The sequence below is a fragment of the Helobdella robusta genome (genome assembly GCF_000326865.2).
Source record: "Helobdella robusta unplaced genomic scaffold HELROscaffold_18, whole genome shotgun sequence".
Taxonomy (NCBI): Eukaryota; Metazoa; Annelida; class Clitellata; order Rhynchobdellida; family Glossiphoniidae; genus Helobdella; species Helobdella robusta.
Window position 1 is genome coordinate 194,847 of NW_008703981.1, and position 21,882 is coordinate 216,728.

The 21,882-nt window shown below is 33.2% G+C and overlaps 3 protein-coding genes across 3 annotated transcripts; 2 read left to right on the forward strand and 1 right to left on the reverse strand.

Moving 5' to 3' along the window:
- Positions 1-1,811: 1,811 nt before the first annotated feature.
- On the reverse strand, positions 1,812-6,014 carry HELRODRAFT_110634 (hypothetical protein). The gene is made up of 14 exons (XM_009016236.1): positions 5,880-6,014; positions 5,520-5,531; positions 5,155-5,304; positions 4,935-5,069; positions 4,735-4,843; positions 4,572-4,628; positions 4,324-4,406; positions 3,886-4,033; positions 3,499-3,686; positions 3,292-3,358; positions 2,839-3,071; positions 2,483-2,632; positions 1,897-2,263; positions 1,812-1,871 (listed from the first exon to the last, which is right to left on the reverse strand). Exons 3-13 carry the CDS (start codon positions 5,242-5,244, stop codon positions 2,075-2,077), a joined length of 1,449 nt encoding a protein of 482 aa, XP_009014484.1. The 5' UTR covers positions 5,245-5,304; positions 5,520-5,531; positions 5,880-6,014; the 3' UTR covers positions 1,812-1,871; positions 1,897-2,074.
- A 987-nt stretch (positions 6,015-7,001) lies between these two features.
- On the forward strand, positions 7,002-8,369 carry HELRODRAFT_141834 (hypothetical protein; the record flags this gene model as incomplete). The annotated part of the gene is made up of 4 exons (XM_009016237.1): positions 7,002-7,061; positions 7,119-7,405; positions 7,704-7,842; positions 8,079-8,369. Coding segments are annotated over 4 exons (777 nt in total), but the record flags the coding sequence as incomplete, so codon positions are not given.
- An 8,950-nt stretch (positions 8,370-17,319) lies between these two features.
- Positions 17,320-20,902, forward strand: HELRODRAFT_98522 (hypothetical protein). Its single transcript, XM_009016238.1, has 9 exons — positions 17,320-17,545; positions 17,684-17,926; positions 18,067-18,343; positions 18,461-18,571; positions 18,807-19,066; positions 19,372-19,519; positions 20,010-20,108; positions 20,373-20,495; positions 20,638-20,902. Exons 1-9 carry the CDS (start codon positions 17,332-17,334, stop codon positions 20,807-20,809), a joined length of 1,647 nt encoding a protein of 548 aa, XP_009014486.1. The 5' UTR covers positions 17,320-17,331; the 3' UTR covers positions 20,810-20,902.
- Positions 20,903-21,882: the final 980 nt, after the last annotated feature.

The window sequence follows — 21,882 nt, forward strand, 5'->3', positions numbered from 1 at the left end:
TTTAGTATGTTGATTGTTGATTTAGTCATTATGATATGTTGTGAACTGTTCTTACTAAATGTTCATGTTACGTGGTTTATTATCCTTCGAGAACTTCTAAGGAGTGTGTATGATAATAATAATAATGGATAATAATTATTTTTATCGGTCGATATTTTGTTATATTTGTTTATTTAAAATACAAATTTAAAAAAAAATTGACATTTTAAAATTTTAACTAACCGTCACTTTTTATTTTTGAATGAATTCAAATAAAAGCAACTATTGTGTTTTTCTTTCTTTACTAAAATCTCGAAATTGTTTGTAGATCTGTACGGTTAACTGTTCGTTCGAGTTTGAACAGGCCTTGCAAATTTTTTTTATTTTTGTTTTTATTTTTGTTTATTTGGTTCATTCAATTTAGTTGATTGATTGGTTGATTGATTGGTTGATTGATCGGTTGGTTGATTGATTGACTGACAGACTGACTGACTGGCTGGCTGGCTGGCTGACTGACCGACCGACCGACCGACCGACCGATTGTTTGATTGATTTATCTCATAGTATTGTATACATGAGAAAAAATCCGATTAAGCCAACACGGCTTCATTAAGCCACTGTTTTTCACATGACAAAAGCAATTTCTATATTTATACTGACAAAAATAATTGTGATATGAATATATTGATTTATTAAAAGCATTATATGTACTAAAAACTGCTATCGTAAGAGTTCTATGAAACCCTGTAAGCCACTGCTGTAAGCCAACGTATGATTTTAGCAGCCAGTTTCTTATGGGAACCAGCAGAATGTAAAATATTCATTGAATATAATGAAGATAGTTGTTCAAATAACAATTTTGATTTATTTAGGCCGTTTATTTCATAAGCAAACAAATTTTTAACATGATCGAATAGTATAAAAAAAGGGTGACTATAGTTCAATCCTACTAAGCCAACCTTCGGCTTCAGTAAGCCACCAGATTTCACCGGACCAAAAGCAATTTTTATATTCAAATTAACAAAAATAATTTAATAATACATAATTCTATTAATCATTATTAAAATTTAATAGAATTACAACAATGTTTTAAGCATATTAAATCAAGTAAATATTTCATATAGCTTGCTCGTTAAAATCCATGCAATTTCGTAAGCCAACAATCCAAGCACGACAAATAGCCCGACCGATAGATCGAATTGATCGATTAGTTCTATTATTCTAGTTATGTGGTTTGGAGCAAGGGGAGACATTACTGAAAATAATTAAAAGTTGAAAAAATTTAGGTTCTTTGCATATCCCTGCTTCAACCCATAAGGTGTTGTATGCTGGTAAATAGGCCTCCCCTTGGTACCGCATATGTTCTTAAATAGCAAATTTTTTCAACCCGAGTGAGATTTTTTAAAATTTTTGGCTCCATTTTTTTTGTCATAATGTCTAACTGATGACCTTTTATAGCGAACAAGGCCTCGCGGGTCGCACAAAATACGGGTTGTAGTTTGCCAACTCTTGATTTATGAAATAGACGCACATGATTATGCACGTAGTTACGTAAAAGCCTTCTACTTACGAATCATATGATGTGTTTCGCATTTACAATACGACACGATATACTTTATTTGATTCCAAACAAAATTAAAAAGACAGGATGACCAAAAAGACAGTTATCGAGTAACTTATGGAACCGGCCGCAAATCTAAGGTTTCATGTTTATAATACAAATGGTGAATTAATCCTATTTAGGTCATTCATGTGTCCAAAATCTTCGACTGATTCGACGATTTCTCACTTGATAACGAATATTAAATCAATTTAAATAATTAAACTCCATATTATTTAAGTATATTTGTTACCTTTCATTTACATTGTACCTCTCCAAAAACACACTGGCCTGTCGGCCAGTGTGTTTTTGGAGAGGTTTAAATATCAACTTATATAACATGATTGTTGGTTTAGTTTATCAAATATCAATCGCATATTAATTTAGATTTAGTCAATCTAATAAACCGTGAATGCGCGCAATCATTCATCAATTTCATTAATCCATTCATGCATCATTCATCAATCCACCCATCAACTTATTTAACTAATTCATTCATTCATCATCACGACGGATTCCAAGGTACTGTTGAACTTGAAGTTTGCCATTGAAAATGCAGTCATTTATGCTCATACCCCTGTACGAGGAACCGACCAATGAGAGTTGGAGGTTATTTTTAGAAATCAATGACTCCGCCTCTTCTAATAATTTGTGGTGACCAACTTTGTACTGGGGTATGCAGTACTGAATTAAAGAAAATATGAATATTCATTTTCAGACTTTGTTAATATTAATGAATAACGGTGAAATAAGAATTAAAGTTAAATTGAACGATTCTACAATTATTCAACTATATCAAATATAGTTAAATAACATCTTACTGATACTTGACTGACCACATCACAGCATTAAATCTTATACAAACACACAAAACGGACGTCAAACGAAGGATGACCCACCAACCTTTTGGACGTTGACAACCACCATCTCAGGCCTCTGCTTAATGGAGAGTTGTTCACTGACAGCCTTCAACGCCATCTCTTCAAACTTACATTTATCTGCAGTTTCAGGACTTCCGAAGCATTCCTCAAACCAGGCACCACCCATCATCAACTGAATTGTATAAGGAAATAAAATGATATGAGATGGGTATGGGTATATACGACCTCAGCGATAAATATAGCAAGTATCCGCGAAATCGGACTGAAAGTATTGCTGTGCTTTGAACCTGACACTGAGAAAGCAATGACAAGCAACTGAGACAAGAGCCATAAAAAAAACGACACCAACAACTGAAACCTAATTCCAAACAAACTCACTGTTATCCTAGTCTTATTATCCCTTCCATTGTGGTGAGGGAACGTGTGGCATTCGTAGAGGACCCCCAACACGGCTGGGTCTTCAAACGAAGGAATCAAATGTCCGAACCCAACTTGAGGGGTTGTGACGTCACTGGGATACACCAAATTGACCACGCCTACCGAGGCGAACCTGATGTCGTTGAGGAGAGATGATATGTTGGCATATGTTGGCAGGAGGAGGAGAGATATATCTGTCAGTTGGTGAGGGTGCGCATTCAGACGAATCATTGAAATCAGACTGTTTTGAAATACATGTCGAATTCGTTGAATGAGTGAATGAACAATTGACATGATGAATGAATGAATAAATGAATTAAATAAACGATTAAACCATAGTATGAAATTGTCATTCAACAAACCGCGAGCTAATATCACAAACAATGAAAAAGAAAAAAACATTTGAGAACAAACCAAATGATGGAAGTGCACTGAAGACATGATCAACCGTCATTATTTCACCATTCGCACTTGTAACAAGCTGCACGATCATCATATTACGAGTTTTACATAAATTGCTAGGCAACAAAATTAGCAAATTCATCAAATAATAAACGCAAACGAAAACAACAGTAGTAACAAAACATGATTAAAGCTATTTTTAAATTCAAAAAAGCCCACCTTAACTTTTACATCATCAAACTGCAAAGTGTTGACCTTCGACCCTGACATGACCTTCACCTTGTCCTCTTTCTGCAGAGTGGCCAGAAGCTTGCGTGGTAGATCTTCAAGGCCATTCTTCAAAGACCACATGGACCAGTTTTCAGACACAAATTTGTTTATCAGCTCGGAATTTTCTCTCCTTTTAGCTGGTATTTAAAGAATATTTGACTAATATGAAGGATTTATTAAAACGATTTGTCGAATGATTTGTATTCTACTGTAATAACTCATAAACATGAACACATACTCAGCATATTCATACAAATTGCAACAATTACAATCACACACGCGCACGTACACACACACACACACACACAAACATAAATTATACACACAGCATCTAACTTCTTGGTCTCATGAGAGCAGCCTTAACAATAGACCCATACTTGGATTCAAATTCATGGAATAATGGAAAGCATGACCTCATGCTCAACTTCAAACTGTCTCCAGCAAATATTCCTCTGCACATAGAGTTAGCTGCGTACTTTGCTACCTGGAGAATAAAAAATAAACCAGATTTACTTCATCAACAACGTGACAGCAAAGATTGCAACAGCAGTATGTTGTCACCAACTAAATCCAAGACATCAATAGCATTTAACAGCATCAATGAAAACATCAAAAAACACAAACCACAACATTATGATATCATCAACTACATCAACGCATTTATTCATTTAAGAAAAGTTAATGGCTTGGGCAAACTTCTACCAACAAATTAAAATCTCCAATAATCCAAAAATTATTCCAACAAAACAAAAAAAAAACATAAAAAGTTGCGACCTCTGGACCAAACCTTCGGCTGAAGAAACTATCAACCGTCTCATCATCTAATTCACCTTTCTTTCTGAATGGTTCCATCAAACCTTAAGTTACGCAAAATAAGACATAATTAAATAATATTATTATTAGAATTAAAAATATTAATAAACGTGAATAAATTGTATAAATAAATATATACTAGCAAGTTTTTACAACAAAGCCAGAGTTATAACAGATGTTAACAACAAAACAGACAATTTTATGCTAACCATATAAGCACAAAGGCTTGCTGAATGGAGGTTGAGTTGTTAAAACTGCTTTTAAACCTACAGTATAATTATCATTTTGATAAAAAATAAAAAAGTAATCATATTTTAAGGTTGATGAAAGCACAATGTTGAATTAATTGGAGATAATTTGTAGTAAACTGACTGCTTGGCAACTTGCAGAGTTGCTTGTTAACGTAGATAAATCTGTTCTTTGCAGCTACGTGACTTCGAGGAATGGGGAGAACTTCATCATCCAGCTCCAAGTCTTCAACCTAACAAAATATCAACTAATTTATGAAAATTTGAATTAAATATTGAAATAAAATAAATTATTAATGAAACAGTACATTTCATAGTATTTACCATTTCAAGTGTGTTAAACCCCGCTCTACCGACACCTCGTATGCTTCTTGGTCCTTGTTCAAACAACAAATCCTTCTCATACTTCACTGACCTCATCCAGCCACCGAATCGATTAGTGCCTTCAATTAAAATTATCTAAAAACATTTGAGGATACAAACAACAGGCCTGCTAATTTTAAAACAAATTTGATAATTTAATAATTTAAAAATTTTATTCAACTTTTTTCACAAGATTTCCACCAAATTTGTTCAGGTAGTAAGCTGTGGCAAGTCCACTTATCCCACCACCAAGAACTGCACAAGTTGCCATCTTGTCCTCCTTTCCTTGTTACTTCTTATTTTTTTTTTTTTATCACAATACCATTTGTTTCTCTGTAACGTAAAGATGATAAACAAATAAACAAATAACTATTCAACAAAATATAAATAATGACAATGATGATTTATCAATTTATGGAGTGTGAATGACAATCTGTCTTATATTATAATTAATTAAAATTATTAATATAAATAATAAATTCTAGTAACAAATAATTACTAATTAATTAAATGATGAGTCTGTTTTAAATTAAAGTGCCTATCTTCTATTTAATATTAATTATATTATATTATTCATTTGCACTATGTATAATAAAAAAAAGCATAACAGATATGATATGTAATAAGAAGGAACCAATAGAAAGAAAGCTAACTGCCCCAAAAGCAAGAGTGCAACTTAGTTAGTTAAGAAAGTGCAGTTAAGAAAGACTTAAGTCTTAATTAAATTAATGTTATGTAATAATGAATAATGCACACACGCACACACACATAGTATATATTTATTTCATATTAATATTAATTAATTAATTAATTAATAATAATAATAATTAATTTAATGTTATTTGATCATCATGAAGATGAAGATGAATGAATGAATGAATGCATGAGCATGACTAACCGGCTTCTAATTAATAGATAGCTGATTTAATTAATATTAATTTCAATATGAATGATTATTTCTTAATTAAAATTAATTTACAACAACTTTGATACAATTTTTTGAGTTTTATTCGCACAAAATCAACCCCTGCCTCTTTCAAATTAGCACATTGATGTTTAATTTTAGTGTTGAGAGTTAAATATAAACAAATTATTTATAGAATCTATGATAACGGCCGTCCATAATTATTGGCCGTTCTTGCTATTTGTAAAATTCATTTTTCGTAATTTTAAGTTATTGTTATTCTAAGTTAGAAACGTTAATCCGGCTCCTTTAAATTTAAATTTTCTTAACTGGAATCGTAAAAAACAATCTCCACCAGATTATCGAATCCCTATTTAATGGTTGATAGACAAGCTGCGTTTTTAGATTCAAATTTTCGTTTATTAACAGCGGAAAATTCAACCTAATCGTCAAGTCAACTGGAATTAGTTAGTAGTCAGAAGCAAATGTCGGCGGACCCAGCAAATGTTAATGGTTTTGATAGCAACCTGAACATCGGCGGACCCCTGTTCACCTGTTTATCATGCAACAAGGCAGTCACGGACATAGAAAAACATCTTATAGACGATCATGATATGAAAGACTATGACGTGGTGGATGATCCAGAGATAAGCAAGGAACTGAAAGATTTGATTCAGACCAGCAGCGTAGTGGTGGAAAACAATTCTGAAAATGATCAGAATGCTGTCCACCATGGAATGGTTGGATGCTCAACTACGTTCAATAATGAGATTCAGTTCATTACAGAAGTTGATTATGATTTGTTGGAAAATTCTGATGGCCTTCTATTCACTTGTCATTTCTGTCAAATGGGTTTTGATACCTTCGTAAATTTGAAAGACCATTCAATCGTTTCACATAATTATGTTGTGCATCGTAAAGATTGTAGCCACTGCAAAATTTTGTTTGACAGTCATAAAAAGTTTATAGAGCATATGAAAGAAAAACATCCAATTGTGAGGAAAAACAATAAAAGTTCTGTGCCTTGTTTAATTAATATAAAACCAAAGACGAATATTATGGCAAACTCCTCATCAGATGAAGACTCAGATCAATCTGATAATAAAAAAGCCAGATTGTTATTTTGCGAAGCATGTGGCAAGACATTCATTTCAAAATGCACTTTAAACAATCATCTAAGAACTGTCCATGAACGACAGATTGAAGAAGCTTCAGAATCCAAAAATACAATTGACTTGGAGTCGATTGATTCTAAACAAATATCTTTCTCCTGTGCTGATTGTAACATAAGTTTCTCACAGATGAGAGATCTAAAGCAGCACAAAAATGAATTCCACAGTAATCGATCTTATCTATGTTACGATTGTGATACAGTCTTCGAAAGTCGGGGTAACTTGAATCTTCATAACATTTATCATCATCGCATTCACAGGTGCTCGACGTGTTCTGTCGGATTTCCAGGCAGACTAGCCCTTACAAACCACGTTAAACAGCATCACCCTGGTATGCCCATATACAGGGCTGACAGGTTCACATTATCATTCAATAGTTGTTATTTTTAATAATTAATATTTTTAATGTGAGTGTTTGTCATGAAGTACATGAAGGGCTTTTTAAAAGGTGTCAAAACCATAATGTGTTTCTATTGCAATCCATTGTTGTTGCTTTTTCAAACATTTGTCTGAGGCTGAATATATAGAGAAGTTTTGTAGTGCTTTTCATTTTTAATATTAGTTCAGTGTATCATTTTAAAACTTTTTAAAGAATCACCTATTACAATCACAAATTTTTAAGATTCTCTACAATTTCAACTTAATAATTTTTAGTCGATTTGTGTGTGAGTACTGCAGTCATTCATTCTCCATCCGATCTCAACTGAGTGACCACATCCAGTCTGTCCACCTCGGACTTGTCAATCAATGTGAGGACTGTGGCAAAGTTCTCTCCACCTCTGAGACTCTCAAGGTTCATCTCTTTGGTCTTTAAAAAGATTCGTGGAAAATAAATATGTATTTATATTCGTTAGGCATTCTGCACTGTCTGTTACTCGATGTGATTGATATCTTTGAGTGTTTGTTTTTAAGATTTTCTAACATGGGATTTTGAATGATAACAACAATGAATGTTGTAATAGTGGTAAGTATAACGCAATTTTGATTACTGCATTGACATCTATCTTACATTTTCCAATCGGCTCACAGGTCCACCGACTTAAACACAAACCAGAGATGCATCGTACGTGTGAGCACTGTGGTCGGCAGTTCTACAGAACTGGTATGTTGACGGAGCACATAAGGGCCTGCCACCCTGAGGCTCTGCCCGACGACTGGCGACGCCACACGACGTGTCCTTACTGCCAATCACGCTTCACTAGACGCGAAAGTTTGAGGCGTCACATTGAAGCCAAACATGAGCCTAAGGTACTTTCGTGTTCGTTTTGCGACAGACAATTTACGTGTAGGAGATACCTGGTCAGACATGAGAACAAACATCACCTTGGCAGACCATCTTGTTGATCGCTCTTTGTTTATTTGTCATTTTATGCTTCTGTTTATTTATCTTTGTATGATTTTGTGGTCACCTGTTTGTTTGTTTGTACGTCCGTCCGTCCGTTCGCTTGTTTTCTTGTTTATGAGTTGATTTGTTGAGTTGTTTTTGCTCATTTTCGTGTTCACTTATTTTCCGGTTCATTTGTTTGAATGAACAGATGAGTGAATGTCATACAGACGTGTTTTGTTTATTTTGAAAGGTTATCATAATACAATTGTACAAATGGTAGCTGTATCTATTTTCTATTCATATGTGTGTAAATATGCTGAATATATTTGTTTTTATGCTTTTTGATTTAAATTGCCCACAATGTTAAAATGTTTGCACACCACCATCTACTCAGCACTAACAGCGGTATGTGAGCTCCCTGTCACATTGAGATAGCATTGATTTGTAAAAGTTCAATTGAATTCAACTCATGTATTAAATCAGTAAATTTTTACCTCTTTTCATTAATTTACTAATTTTTTGATTAATGTCTGTTTATTAAAACTACTAGTTTGGTTGTTTGTTTTAAGATGTTCACAACAAAAATTTTTGCAACACGTGCAACTTCTTCGTTGGTATACATTTTATAATTGCTTTTCGGCATACGTTTGTTAAATGTTTTTATTATTTTTCCATTAAATCATTTGTTTTTTCTTGCATGTCGATTTATTTCTTCCAAAATGATCGCATGTACGTCTACTGATGTTTGTATGAATATGTTTCTGCATTCGCTTATCTCATTGCATACACGCTACCGAATTTACACACTACGCGTATGTGAGTTTAAGTAAACCTATAAAGGTCTTATTCACCTGTTTTGGATAGTTCCATTTCTTGAGATTTAGTTTTTGAGGTTTGGTTTGCTTCATATCAGAAAGTGATTGCTAGATTGTGCTTAATGTATGAATGTATATTTTATATGGAAGCGTTTCTCCAAAGTTTAGCATCTGGTAGTCTGAAGTAAATGATCATGTGTTTTTTGTGATTGAGCAGCTCGTCTCGGGTTCATTATATTTTGTTTGTAGAACTATCCTAACCTATGTAACTAACAACAGCAGGTATGTCTCAGTCTGTACATTCAACATTGTAAAAATTAAATTAGTGTTTGTTACTTTGTGTACAAGTTTGGATGGATGTGTGTCTTCAATATTTTTCAACTTTCGAAAAAACTTTTCATATTTTTATTTTTTTCAATGAATTAACATATGATGTAAATAAACGCGGAATAACAACATCCTGTATCGCTCGGCCGCTTTCTGTTTGTGTGTGCGTGTGTGTGTTTGTGTGTGCGTGTGTGTTTTGGACAACCTTCGTCTTCACATAATATGCGTTGGGGATCTTTTTTTTCAAATTATTTTACAGATCAATTTTATTTTATGAATGTAATCGAATTCACTGATTATGTTATATAGCTTCCGCTAAAAATGTACCGACATTTTTCAATGAGAATTGTTCGCGAAGAGATACGTTCTCATCCAGTTTCAATTCATTACAGTCGACCATTGGTTCGCATTACAGTTTTATACCTCTCCATTTAATATTAAACACATCCCAATCTTTCTAATCCCTCCTATTCGAACCGTTTATCACCAATGCCCGCCATGCTGTGCTTCCTACCGGCAGATAAGAGTGGAGTTTTGAAATACCAAACCGCTGGTCACGTGTTGCATCGTATTGCCACACACGAAGCTAGACTGTGTCGCAGTCGGTCGGTCTCGGAGAATTACTTCGGAGTCGGGTTTTTTTCGGAGATGTTAAGAATTTGAAAATTTTTTTTTCCCTAAAAATATATATATATATATATATATATATATATATATATATATATATATATATGTTTAAGAATAAATATGTATAGAATTTATATGCAAGAACATTCGTTCATGCATATAATTTCTATACATATTTATTCTTGAACTTACGATTATGAACATACGATTACGATAAAATGACACTTACGATAATTTTTTAGATCATGTAAAAAATATCCTAAGCGTATTTTTGAAATGAAGGTCACGAAAACAGTCACTTGCTGACCAAGACGATATCCGTAACTTAAACGATATGAAACTCCTCCCATTCACTTTCCATTAGCAGTCCGTTGGTCGGCAGTTTAATTCGATGATGCTAAGTGTTAAGGATCAATGAACATTGGAACGTGGGATGAGAGCTAGCTAATTTTTCATTGCCATTCGGAAGAATGATCGCTAGTTGAAATTTCTTATTTTAAGTTTGGTTTGGACATTGGACACGAAGATTGAAATATTGAAATTAATGACATTCTTGTTTGAATTTAACGACAGAATTCATTATAACAAATGGCATAAATGTTTGCTATAAAAAATCATTAAATTTTAATTTTTCAACTAACTTATGAGATCGCGCAACTTGATAGATTATGCCTAATGTCAACAAATACTTAATTGTTCATTTAATAAACCTACTGTAATATTTCAACGAATTAAATGTTATTTAAAATTACTAAGTTCATTAAATTAACAATTATTTCCAAAAAAACCTGAACATTTTATTGTAAAAACCACTGATCAATAATACAAAAACAACAATTTTTTCACAGATGGCTGGTTGTACATGTATCATATTTTAGGTTAGTCACGTTAACCTAATAACGACTAACAGTTTCGGTAAAATTCTATTTGTGCAGTGATTCACATATCTATACTATTTATCACACTTGCGTGCGAAGGCCCAAAAACATTGTGTACTTACCTATCGAGTCAAGCATTTTCTATCTTAAGTATCCATGGTTTTGCGTCTGAGTTTAATTTTACAAACAAACCACAAAATTTCAAAACAAACAATGCCTAATAAATCCAAAGTAACATTTAGCAAGTCATCAAATTATGAAAGAAGGAGTCGTGAGTATAAATTTGAAAAAACTGTTTGAAGAAGATAAGGAAGTTTGTGGATGTGAAGAAGAAGTCAACTAATTATTTTTAATGTAGCCGAAACCAAGTTATCCAAGTTTGTCTTTTAATTTTGTCCGTCGTGTCACTTTGACCTAATCTGCAAAACGTTTTGCGCTGTATTTGTATAAATAAATAAAAAAAATAAACGTGTGAGTGTGTGTGTGTGTGAGTGCCAGCGTGTATGAGTGTGAGTGTGTTTGTTTACACATGCACATCATTAATACCATTTTGTTCTTCGTGTATCTAGTTCTGCTGTTGTAAGGGAATCTGTGTTGTGTTATATTGGGTTTAAAAGTTTTTAACTTCCTGTCATATATAATATATGCATGCATGTGTTTTATAGAAAAAAGAGAGAAGAGGCTTGAGACAGATAGAAAGAAGGAAGAAAGAGAGAGAATAAAGAATAGAGAGAATGTGAGAAAGAGAGAGAAAGAGCAAGAGAGAGAAAGAACGAGAAAAAGAGCGAACTACAGAGAAGTGAAAATTAAAAAAAATGTGAGCAAATATTAAATAAATGAATGAATGTATTTGCTAAAAAAACATCAAATCATTTATTGATCGTCACACAACCATTGCAACATCCTCTGTGTGGCCCAACTTTTAAAAAATATGGTTAAACTCGTCTGCTTTTTATTTGTCCCCCAAAAAGGTTTACATTTCTCCATCATAGAGTAGTATGGAAAGAAATGCTCCAATGTACACACCCACAATTCACATACCTATACAAACATACTCACATACACGTGTATGTACAAAAACATCTTGAACACACACAAAATGTATACAACATACATACACATACACACACACCACACACATACATATAAACATACGTCGTCATCTTTCTATGTATCTTGATAGAAATAATAATTGATCAATTGATAATGATTGATACATACATACATGCTTTCATGCATACATACATAAACATACATGCATGCATACATACAAACCAACCAACCAACCAACCAACCAACCAACCAACCAACCAACCAACCAACCAACCAACCAACCAACCAACCAACCAACCAACCAACCAACCAACTAACCAACCAACCAACCAACCAACCAACCAACCAACCAACTAACCAACCAACCAACCAACCAACCAACAAACATACATACATACATACATACATACATTCATACATGCAAACAATCATACAAGCATACATACATACCTACATTCATACAATCATACAACCATACATACATACATAGAATATAAATACACGATAAACATTATTCAGCTGTTTATTGAAACTATTTACCAGCCTAACGACTTAGCGTTAAAAAAATAATTATTACACCGGACTAGTAAACAAACAGGCAAGTAGCTATGAATGAATGGATGAATGATTGATTGAATGAGTGAATGAATGAATGAATTAATTAAGTATTGAATAAATGAATGAATGATTGAATGAATGAACGAATGGATGGATGACGGAAGTGAATGAATGAATGAATGGCCAAGGTAATGATAGATAAGATTTTTACAATTCAATTTCTGTTTAAAGAAAATTAATAAGTTTTAACGAATTGTGAAAAATAATTAAAAATTAGTTAATTGATTAAAATTTTAATTGAAATTTATTTATTAAAATTCATATTAAAAACGCCTAAGCTATAAAAAGTACAATAACAGAATAAAAACACTTTCAACAGTACATCCATCCATCCATTCACTCATCCATTCATCCACCCATCCATTCATCCATACATCCATTCATCCATCTATCCATTCATTTATCAATTTCTACATCCATCCATTAATTCATCCATTTATCCATTCATTCAAACATCCATCCATTCATTCATCCATTCATACATCCATCCATCGATTCATTCATTCATCCATTTATTAATTTAATCATTTGTTCGTTCATTCATTTACCAATTCATCATCAATCCGCTCATTCAATTATTTGATATTCACGCAGTAAAAATAGTTTAATAATAAAGATAATAATAAATAATAATAATAAATAATAATTATAACAATAATAATAACAATAAATAATAATAATAATAAAATAATGATAATAATAAAGAATAATAATAATAATAAAGAATTTAATATGACCACCTGTCCGTTTGACGTACTAAAGAAATTCGATTGCGTATTGAACGTGGGTCTATCGACCCACGTTCAATAAGTTTATGGATGACTGGGTGAATGAATGAATGAATGAATGAATGAAGGAACGAACGAACGAATGAATGAATGAATAAACAACTGAGTAAATAAATGAATTGAAGAATGAATGAACGACAAATAAATAAAGAAAATGGAAAAGAGGATAGGAAGATAAACTCATGAGAATTTTGATGGGGTTTACTAAGGAACTCGACGTTCCAGATAAGTCACGAGTTAAGAACACGCTTGATTTCAAACCAGGTTATACTGTATAAGCAGACAGAGACATAATGCATTAGGACAGAGAGACACATAGAGACACAAAGACACACGCACAAAAACAAAATAAAAATAGACTCATTCATTTTTATACACGTAAATTTTAAATCGATTCAACAACTTGTTAAAATACAATTTATTTTCTTTAAACAAGATAATGATAATTGCAATTACTCTAATTACTCAATCATAATTATATACACAACACAACACACACGCAGATACACACAAACAAACACACAAACTAAAGAAGTTATGACACACACACACAAATATATATGTATATATATATATATACAATGCAGTAGCGTTGTGAAATGGGAGATTAATAAAACTGTAACACATTGCAATGACTAACTTTGTCGCTTTTTTATTATTTTTAATTTAAAACTTTTTAAGTAAGTAATAAATAAAATAAATTATTAAATAAATATTGGCAAAAAAATAAGTGGATGAATGAATTAAAATTTAAAGTTTTTCATTTGGTAAATTATATTGTCATGAATAGATTTTAAATCGGAATAAATTCATATATATAATATATAATACTCTATAGGTATAATAAATAAATACAAATATATATATATATATATATATATGTATATATATATATATATATATTTATATTTATAATTTTAATTTAATATGAATAGAAGATTCTAGTTTTCTAGCCCACCACAACTACGATGATATGATGAGATTTTTTAAGCAAACATTCGTCATATCATCTTTAAAACAGCTCATACACATGTACACGGATTGTATAGATATATGTAGTGAAGCTTTTTTCCATCTACAAGTTGGTTAAGAGAACTCTTTTTGTTACCCGCCACCAATCAGTAGGTATATGTTAAATATTTATTAAATTTTAACGTGTGTGTGTGTGTGTGTGTGTGTGTGTGTGTGTGTATGAATGAGTGCGTGCATGTGTGTGTGAGTTAGAGTATATGTGTATTATTTAATAAAACACTTTTTATAAGAAGTATTTAATTATAAATAAACATAATAAAACAGCAGCTAATTACCGACCAACCAACCAGCCAACCAACCAACTGAATAATTAATCAGTCAATCAGCTAATTAACCATTGGAAGAAGCAATCTGCTAACTGACCAACGGACCAACCAGCCGTCTAGCCAACCAACCAGCCATCTAGCCAACCAACCAGCCAACCAACCAACCAACCAACCAATCAATCAAGTTAGCAACCGCGTTAGTACAAAACCCCACCACAACGATTATCTACCAACAAAGACAATGAAAGCATCGTCGTCGTCATCATCATCATCATCGTCGTCATCATCATCTTTCGTCGTCGTCATCGTCATCAGCACATTGTTTATTTACACAACAGAAGTTCTGGCAATTAATAAGAATCGTCACATTAATAATTATTACCGTCCCACAGGTAATCGTCATCGTCATCATCACCATCGTCATCATCATCATCATCACCATCATCATCATCGTCGTTGTCATCATCAGCATCACCATCATCATCGTCGTCGTCATCACCATTATCAAAATCATCGTCACCCTTTCATCATTTATTATGATTAAAAATGATGATTAAGTTGATTTTGATGTGTTGATTATGTCATTTTGTTACGGATCTCTCTTCAATATCTTTGAGAGGCATCAAGAAACAAACACACAGTGCATGTGTAGATACACGTAAGACAGTACATTGCATACATTGCACGTAACAGGCATAGAATCTCTCTGCTACCGAATCTGGTCAATGCAACAGCAGTGCCAGGCACTTTACCGCTACACCATCACGCCACCCATTTTTCTTAGGAATGTGACGATTATTATAAACGTGATGGGGATGATATTGAGCTGAGGAAGATGATGATGGCGATGATAAGTACTGATAATGATGAGAACGACGATGATGAAAATGATGATGTTATGATTGTGAGGAACATGTAAACGAAGATTAAAATGGTAATCGTGATGATGACATTTGGGATGATGATGATAATATGATATTATAAAATATGATAAAATATGATGACAACGACGACGAAACATAGTATTGATTATAGTGTGGTGAATGTAGAAGTTTGTTCATCACCATGTTCACCCACCACCATTGTTGCACGAACACTGAACATGATGTTTGCAAAGTTGATGATGATGATGATGAAGAAGGTGATTACATGAATCATGATGGTGATGTTATCATCCCACAGATGTTGATGAATATTGAACTATATATCATGTACTATGTATCATATATCATTTTATTAAATATAAATACTTAACCGTCGGTGTAATGAATTATAGAAATGATGAGGATGTTTTATGTATGTGATGATATACGTATGTGATGATATATGTATGTGATGATATATGTATGTGATGATATATGTATGACGGGATGATATACGTATGTGATGATGAAATTGCAAAGTTTAAATGATGACGACGATGATCATAAAAACGTGTAACATCATCATTATCACCAACAATTATGATGATATTATTAATAAATAATAATAATAATAATAATAATAAATAATAATAATAATAATGCAAAGGTTATGATAACGATGACATTGAGGAAGTGAATAACGAAGAACAACACGTCTATTCACACCCACATTTCAACAACAACAACAACAACAACAACAACAATAACAACAACGACAACAACAACGACAATAGAATCTATTATGATGTCATTGACGTTATCAAGAAAGTAGTGGACTCTACCAGACGCTCAAAAGGTAGCTCTGCCTTCAATTGCTAAGTTAATTCTTTCAATTACATGATAAAATGGAAACATCTTCTTGTTGGAAGTCACTCCAAATAAACAAACTATGACGGAAAAAAGACAGGCAGACCATTTTCAAACCACATTACAGAGTCGGAATGTAGCAAGACCGAAAGAGAGTTGTTTGACTGGTTGAATAAGACGAACGATGAGCACATCAAGCTGTCTGCCATCGGTGCATTGACCAGTTTCAACCTGGAGACCAACATCACCGAGGAGAACACTGAATTGGTTTGATTTTTTTGCAATTTTTATAAAAAATTATATAAATAATAAAAAAAAATTTCAAAGAATGTCAATTGTCATTAACCCTTAGAGCAAAATATCAACGAGCAACATTGAAATTTGGGCCCAACGTATCGCAAAGGAAGCCAAAGATCTTCTGAATAAATACAACGAGACCTTCAAAAGTTGCAAAAAGTTGTGGGCATACCGGAGGGTGCTCGATAGGTACATCGTACAGAACTCCCTGACGTCCAGCAACCAGACCATCAACAAGTTAGCGACGGATCGGTTGATGCGTTTCAATTCAAATTTCTATAAAAACTTTTCATTTATTATTTATTGTCAAGTCATACAATAACGTTCGACAAATTTAAAAATTTTCTGAGAAATTAATCACCATGCAGAATTGGAACCTCTGTATTTTTGAAATTTAAACTGGATTTTATAATGAATACAAATTTATGAAACTAGTCAAACTTGTTCATCAATCCGCGCTTGGATGGCGTCATCACATGCACGCTGCATCCCAACGCAGGCGACTCACGGACATATCACTGTCAATGTCGGAGAAATATTCCACAACAACGCTGATCAATCCGATCAACAACAAATCATGCCTACTCGATCCTGACCTGGAGACTGTTCTCAGCCAGTCACGTGATTACAATGAGTTGTTGTGGGCGTGGCTTGGCTGGCACAACAACGCTGGTCGTGCGGTGAGGGAGGAGTTCAGTGAGATGGTCCAGCTGCTCAACAAGTGTGCCCAAGAAAATGGTGGGACTTTGTACAATTTGTCGATTGCAGATGAGATAGACAAATTATAAGATTAAAACTATGGGATAAGTTGATAATTTTCAGCACAAATAATTAAAATTATTGCAGTTATTTTGAAAACTTTTCACGAAAATGAAGGTTATAAGGATGCGGGCGAAGTATGGAAAGTGGCCGACTACGACGATCCTTCCATTGAATCGAGCATGGACGCGCTGATGACGCAAATGATGCCACTCTACCGCAAGATACATGCCTTCGTCAGAAAGAGGTTGTACGACTTCTACGTCAGAACCAACAACTCCAACGGGAAGTTCACCGCTGGTATCCAAGGGGACATTACCAAATTTGAACCGGATGGATACATTCCAGCCCACGTACTAGGTAAATATCTATAATAATGGCTTTGCTGCGGTTTCAAACTATGTAAAATTTATTTATGGCATTTAAAAAATGTCTTTTTAAATTGCTTTCAACATGGAAAAAATGAAATCAACAACAAAACAACATCAACAAAACGTTAGGTAACATGTTTTCTCAACAGTGGAGTAATATTTTCGACCTCGTCCTTCCATTTCCCGGTGCTCCTCCCCCTATCAACGTCACTTCCGTCATGAAGAAGAAAAACTTCACCGTTCATAAGATGTTCAAAGTTGCAGAGGAGTTCTTCACTTCAATGGGCTTCCAACCGATGACTGCCATTTTCTGGAAGGAGTCTGTGGTGCAGAGGCCAGCCGACCCGAACGTCAAGATGGTCTGCCATGCCTCCGCCTTCGATATGGTCCGCAAGGATGATTATCGGTAGGTGTTGTTGGTGGGGGTTGGATTGAAATATCCTAAAACTTGAGAAAGAAACACAATAAATTAATTATTAACCCAAAATAATGTCTGCCTCTAAATAGAAAAAAATGTTTACAGCATAAAGATGTGCACGAAAGTAGAGGTGGCTGACTTGCTGACCATCCACCACGAGATGGGCCACGTGGAATACTACATGGAGTACAGACACCTACCCATCATATTCGCCAAGTTAGTGAAGATGAAGAGAATGATGAAGATGAGGATAGGATGAGGATGACGTAATGATGATGTGTGTAGCAAAATGTGAAACGTCGATTATGCAATGGATAATTTGTAGCGATAAGCCTATCCCATTTAAAATACTTTTTGTTCGGTTATATATTTAAAAAGGATAATCATTTTTTAATAACATGTACATTTTATTTTTTTTATGAAATAATGGACTCAAAAATTTGTGTCGCAGTGGCGGGAATGCAGCCTTCCACGAAGCTGTTGGCGACACGATCGGTCTGTCGATGATGACCACCAAACACTTGAGAAGCGTCGGTCTCTACATCGACGACGCTGCAAAGTTGAAGCAGCAATTACAAAAATATGAAACTAACACCCAAGAAGACGAAGATGAAGTTAATTTTGTTGAAGGTGAAGATGATGGTTATGAGAGTACGTACCCCAATCTGCCTGATGGTGAAGAAGGTGATCTTGCTGAAGATGTGCGATATAGTTAGTTAATCATACATACATTTCTCCACTTGATAATAGATTTAAAAGTTTTTTGTTGATTTTAGATTTCAAACATTTTTCATTGATCTTTGATTTTAAACGTTCTTAAACATCAGTCCCAACAAATATAGCTATTGATACAAGCGCAATTGAGCGCAAGATAAAAGTATTCTTTCTGTCTTCATATTTACTTTGTCATCAACGACATCAGACCAGCAATCGACACAAACGATTCAACCTAACTCCATATCAACATCTAGGCGTTCTTTTTATTATTTTTTTTTCATCACTATCTCACCCATCAGCAGCGACAGATATTAATGATCTGATGAGGATGGCCCTGGAGAAGATAGTTTTTCTACCGTACGCCTACACACTTGAAAAATGGAGATTCAGAGTTTTTAGAGGGGAGGTCACACCTGGCCAGTACAATGATGATTGGTGGAAGTTGAGGTTAGTTATTTTTTTTTATTAATTTATTTATTGACTTATATATTTATTAATTTACTAGTTGTTAATATTAAACTTTAAAACATTTTCTAATTAAAATTAAGAAATATGTTTTGTTTAGATTTTGTAAGTCAAAATGCTACGTTATAATTTTTTTCTTGTCTGTTACAAAAAAGTTCCATTCCTCAATTTCAATTTTAAATAGTTTAACATAAAATAATCTATTTTTCTAAAAAGAAATGTTTTATAGTAATATTTTTTTTGAATTATTCCTCTTGCGAAGATATGAAATGTGATGCTAAATCTCGGTTTCTTATCACAACTTACCTACCCTTGATTTTTTTTTAAATTTTTAATTTATTTTAAATTTTCACAAATTAGTAATTTCGAATAATTTCTCAATGCAATAAAACAAAATTAATGCAAAAAAATTCATTGATAATATTATGAAAAAAAAGATGTGCATTTAATGAATTGAGACGGAATCTTTCAGACGAAAATACCAGGGCGTTGATGCACCGCTAGTTAGGGGGGCCACAGATTTCGACCCTGGTGCCAAGTACCACGTGGCTGCCAACATTCCCTATAACCGGTAAGTCCACTGTTGTATGGTTAATCTAATTTAAAAATTTTTTTTTGTCAAATTGAATTTATTTTAATAGAAACAAGAATAATTATATTTAAAAAAATGATTACTCTTGTCGTTGTAGTATGGATTAAAATGGTGACAATAAATAAAACAATCGCATCACAAACGACATTATCGTATACACGGTCAGCAATCACTTTCACAAATACTTATCATCATTCACGTATCCATCTTCATCCATCCTCTCACTCCCACTCCCGATCCCAGGTACTTTTTCAGTTTCATCGGGCAGTTCCAGTTTTACGAATCCTTGTGTAGGGAGGCCAGGGAACTTGGTCCTTTGCACAAATGTGACTTCTATAGATCCAGAAGGGCAGGACGTAAGCTAAGGTGGCTATATAAGTATACCCCTTACAATTCAATCTATTTTTTATCTTTTTATACATTCAAAAATTGTTTTTTCAAAATATTAGCGAGTTGTAGTCTTGCTAGCAGTAAAAAAATTAAAAAAAGTATTTAAAAAAAATTGCAGACGCATGCTGAAAAAAGGAAACAGTGTGCCATGGAGAGCGTTGATGCGCGAGTTGACGGGACAGTCTGACTTCAAGACCTCATCCATCCTCAAATATTTCAAGCCTCTCAGTGATTGGCTGGATGAAAATATCAAGGACGTTCCTATTGGCTGGCCGTCTGATGATGAATAATCGTGTGGAAACATAATGGCAGTTAGTGACAACAATGACATGAAAAGGTTAATTAGGATTAAAATGAAGTGGAAGAAGAAAAAGAAGAAAAAAGAGAAGATGATTAAAAACATAATTAAAATTTTGGTGATGCTAACACAATATTAAAACGGTAAAAAAACAGTTCTTTTGATGGTGATGATGAATGATGAGATGATGAAACAGATTGGATGATGATGAAGAAGATGATGATAAAGATGTTGTTTGGGTTGTTGATGTGAGTGACAGAAAAAACACCAAATCCCAATAAGAACCATCCGGAGTTTAGCATTCAAAAAAGTTATACTTACTTGATCCGTTACATGTCCGTTGCATAGAAAAATCAAAAACTATCTATATATTCAAAAATTTTTGCTAATATTTCAGTTTAAAATAATATATATACACAGGTATATTTTTATATTCTATTCAATCAAATAAATCACATTGGTCATGATTCTTATGTTACGGTGATGTTGATGTTTAATCATGTTGGAAATGGAATTGTAAAACTTATTTCATATAAATAATTTTGCATGCCAGGAAATCATCTGAAATTATCCGGGAAAAATATCCCAAATTATCCTGGCCAATAGTAGTGCAGTGATTCAAGCGCTATATCATTTCGCTTACATTTTAGGATAAATTTTAAAAATACGTAATGCGTGAAAACCTTATATTCACCGCAAATTCCTCGAAGTTATGTTTTTAAAAGACTTTGCAAATATAAATAAACAAGTTTGTGTGCGTGTGTGCGCGTGTGTTTGTTTGTGTGCGTTTGCATGTGTGTGCGTGCTTATCTCTACAATTAAAACTTATATATATTAATGTCACAATTATACGGTGATTTGGCATTCAATTGATATTTTAAATTAGATTTCAGATTTTAAAAAAATATTAATAATCCTAATAAATAAATTTTAAATCAATAAGTGTTGATAAATTCATTATTTACTTATTAATAATAATAAATTTTTCATTTAAATAATTTCTAGGTTGTTGGATTATCAAATTTCCAGTAGATTATTATTATTTGCGTCCGTGTTCGTATTTGT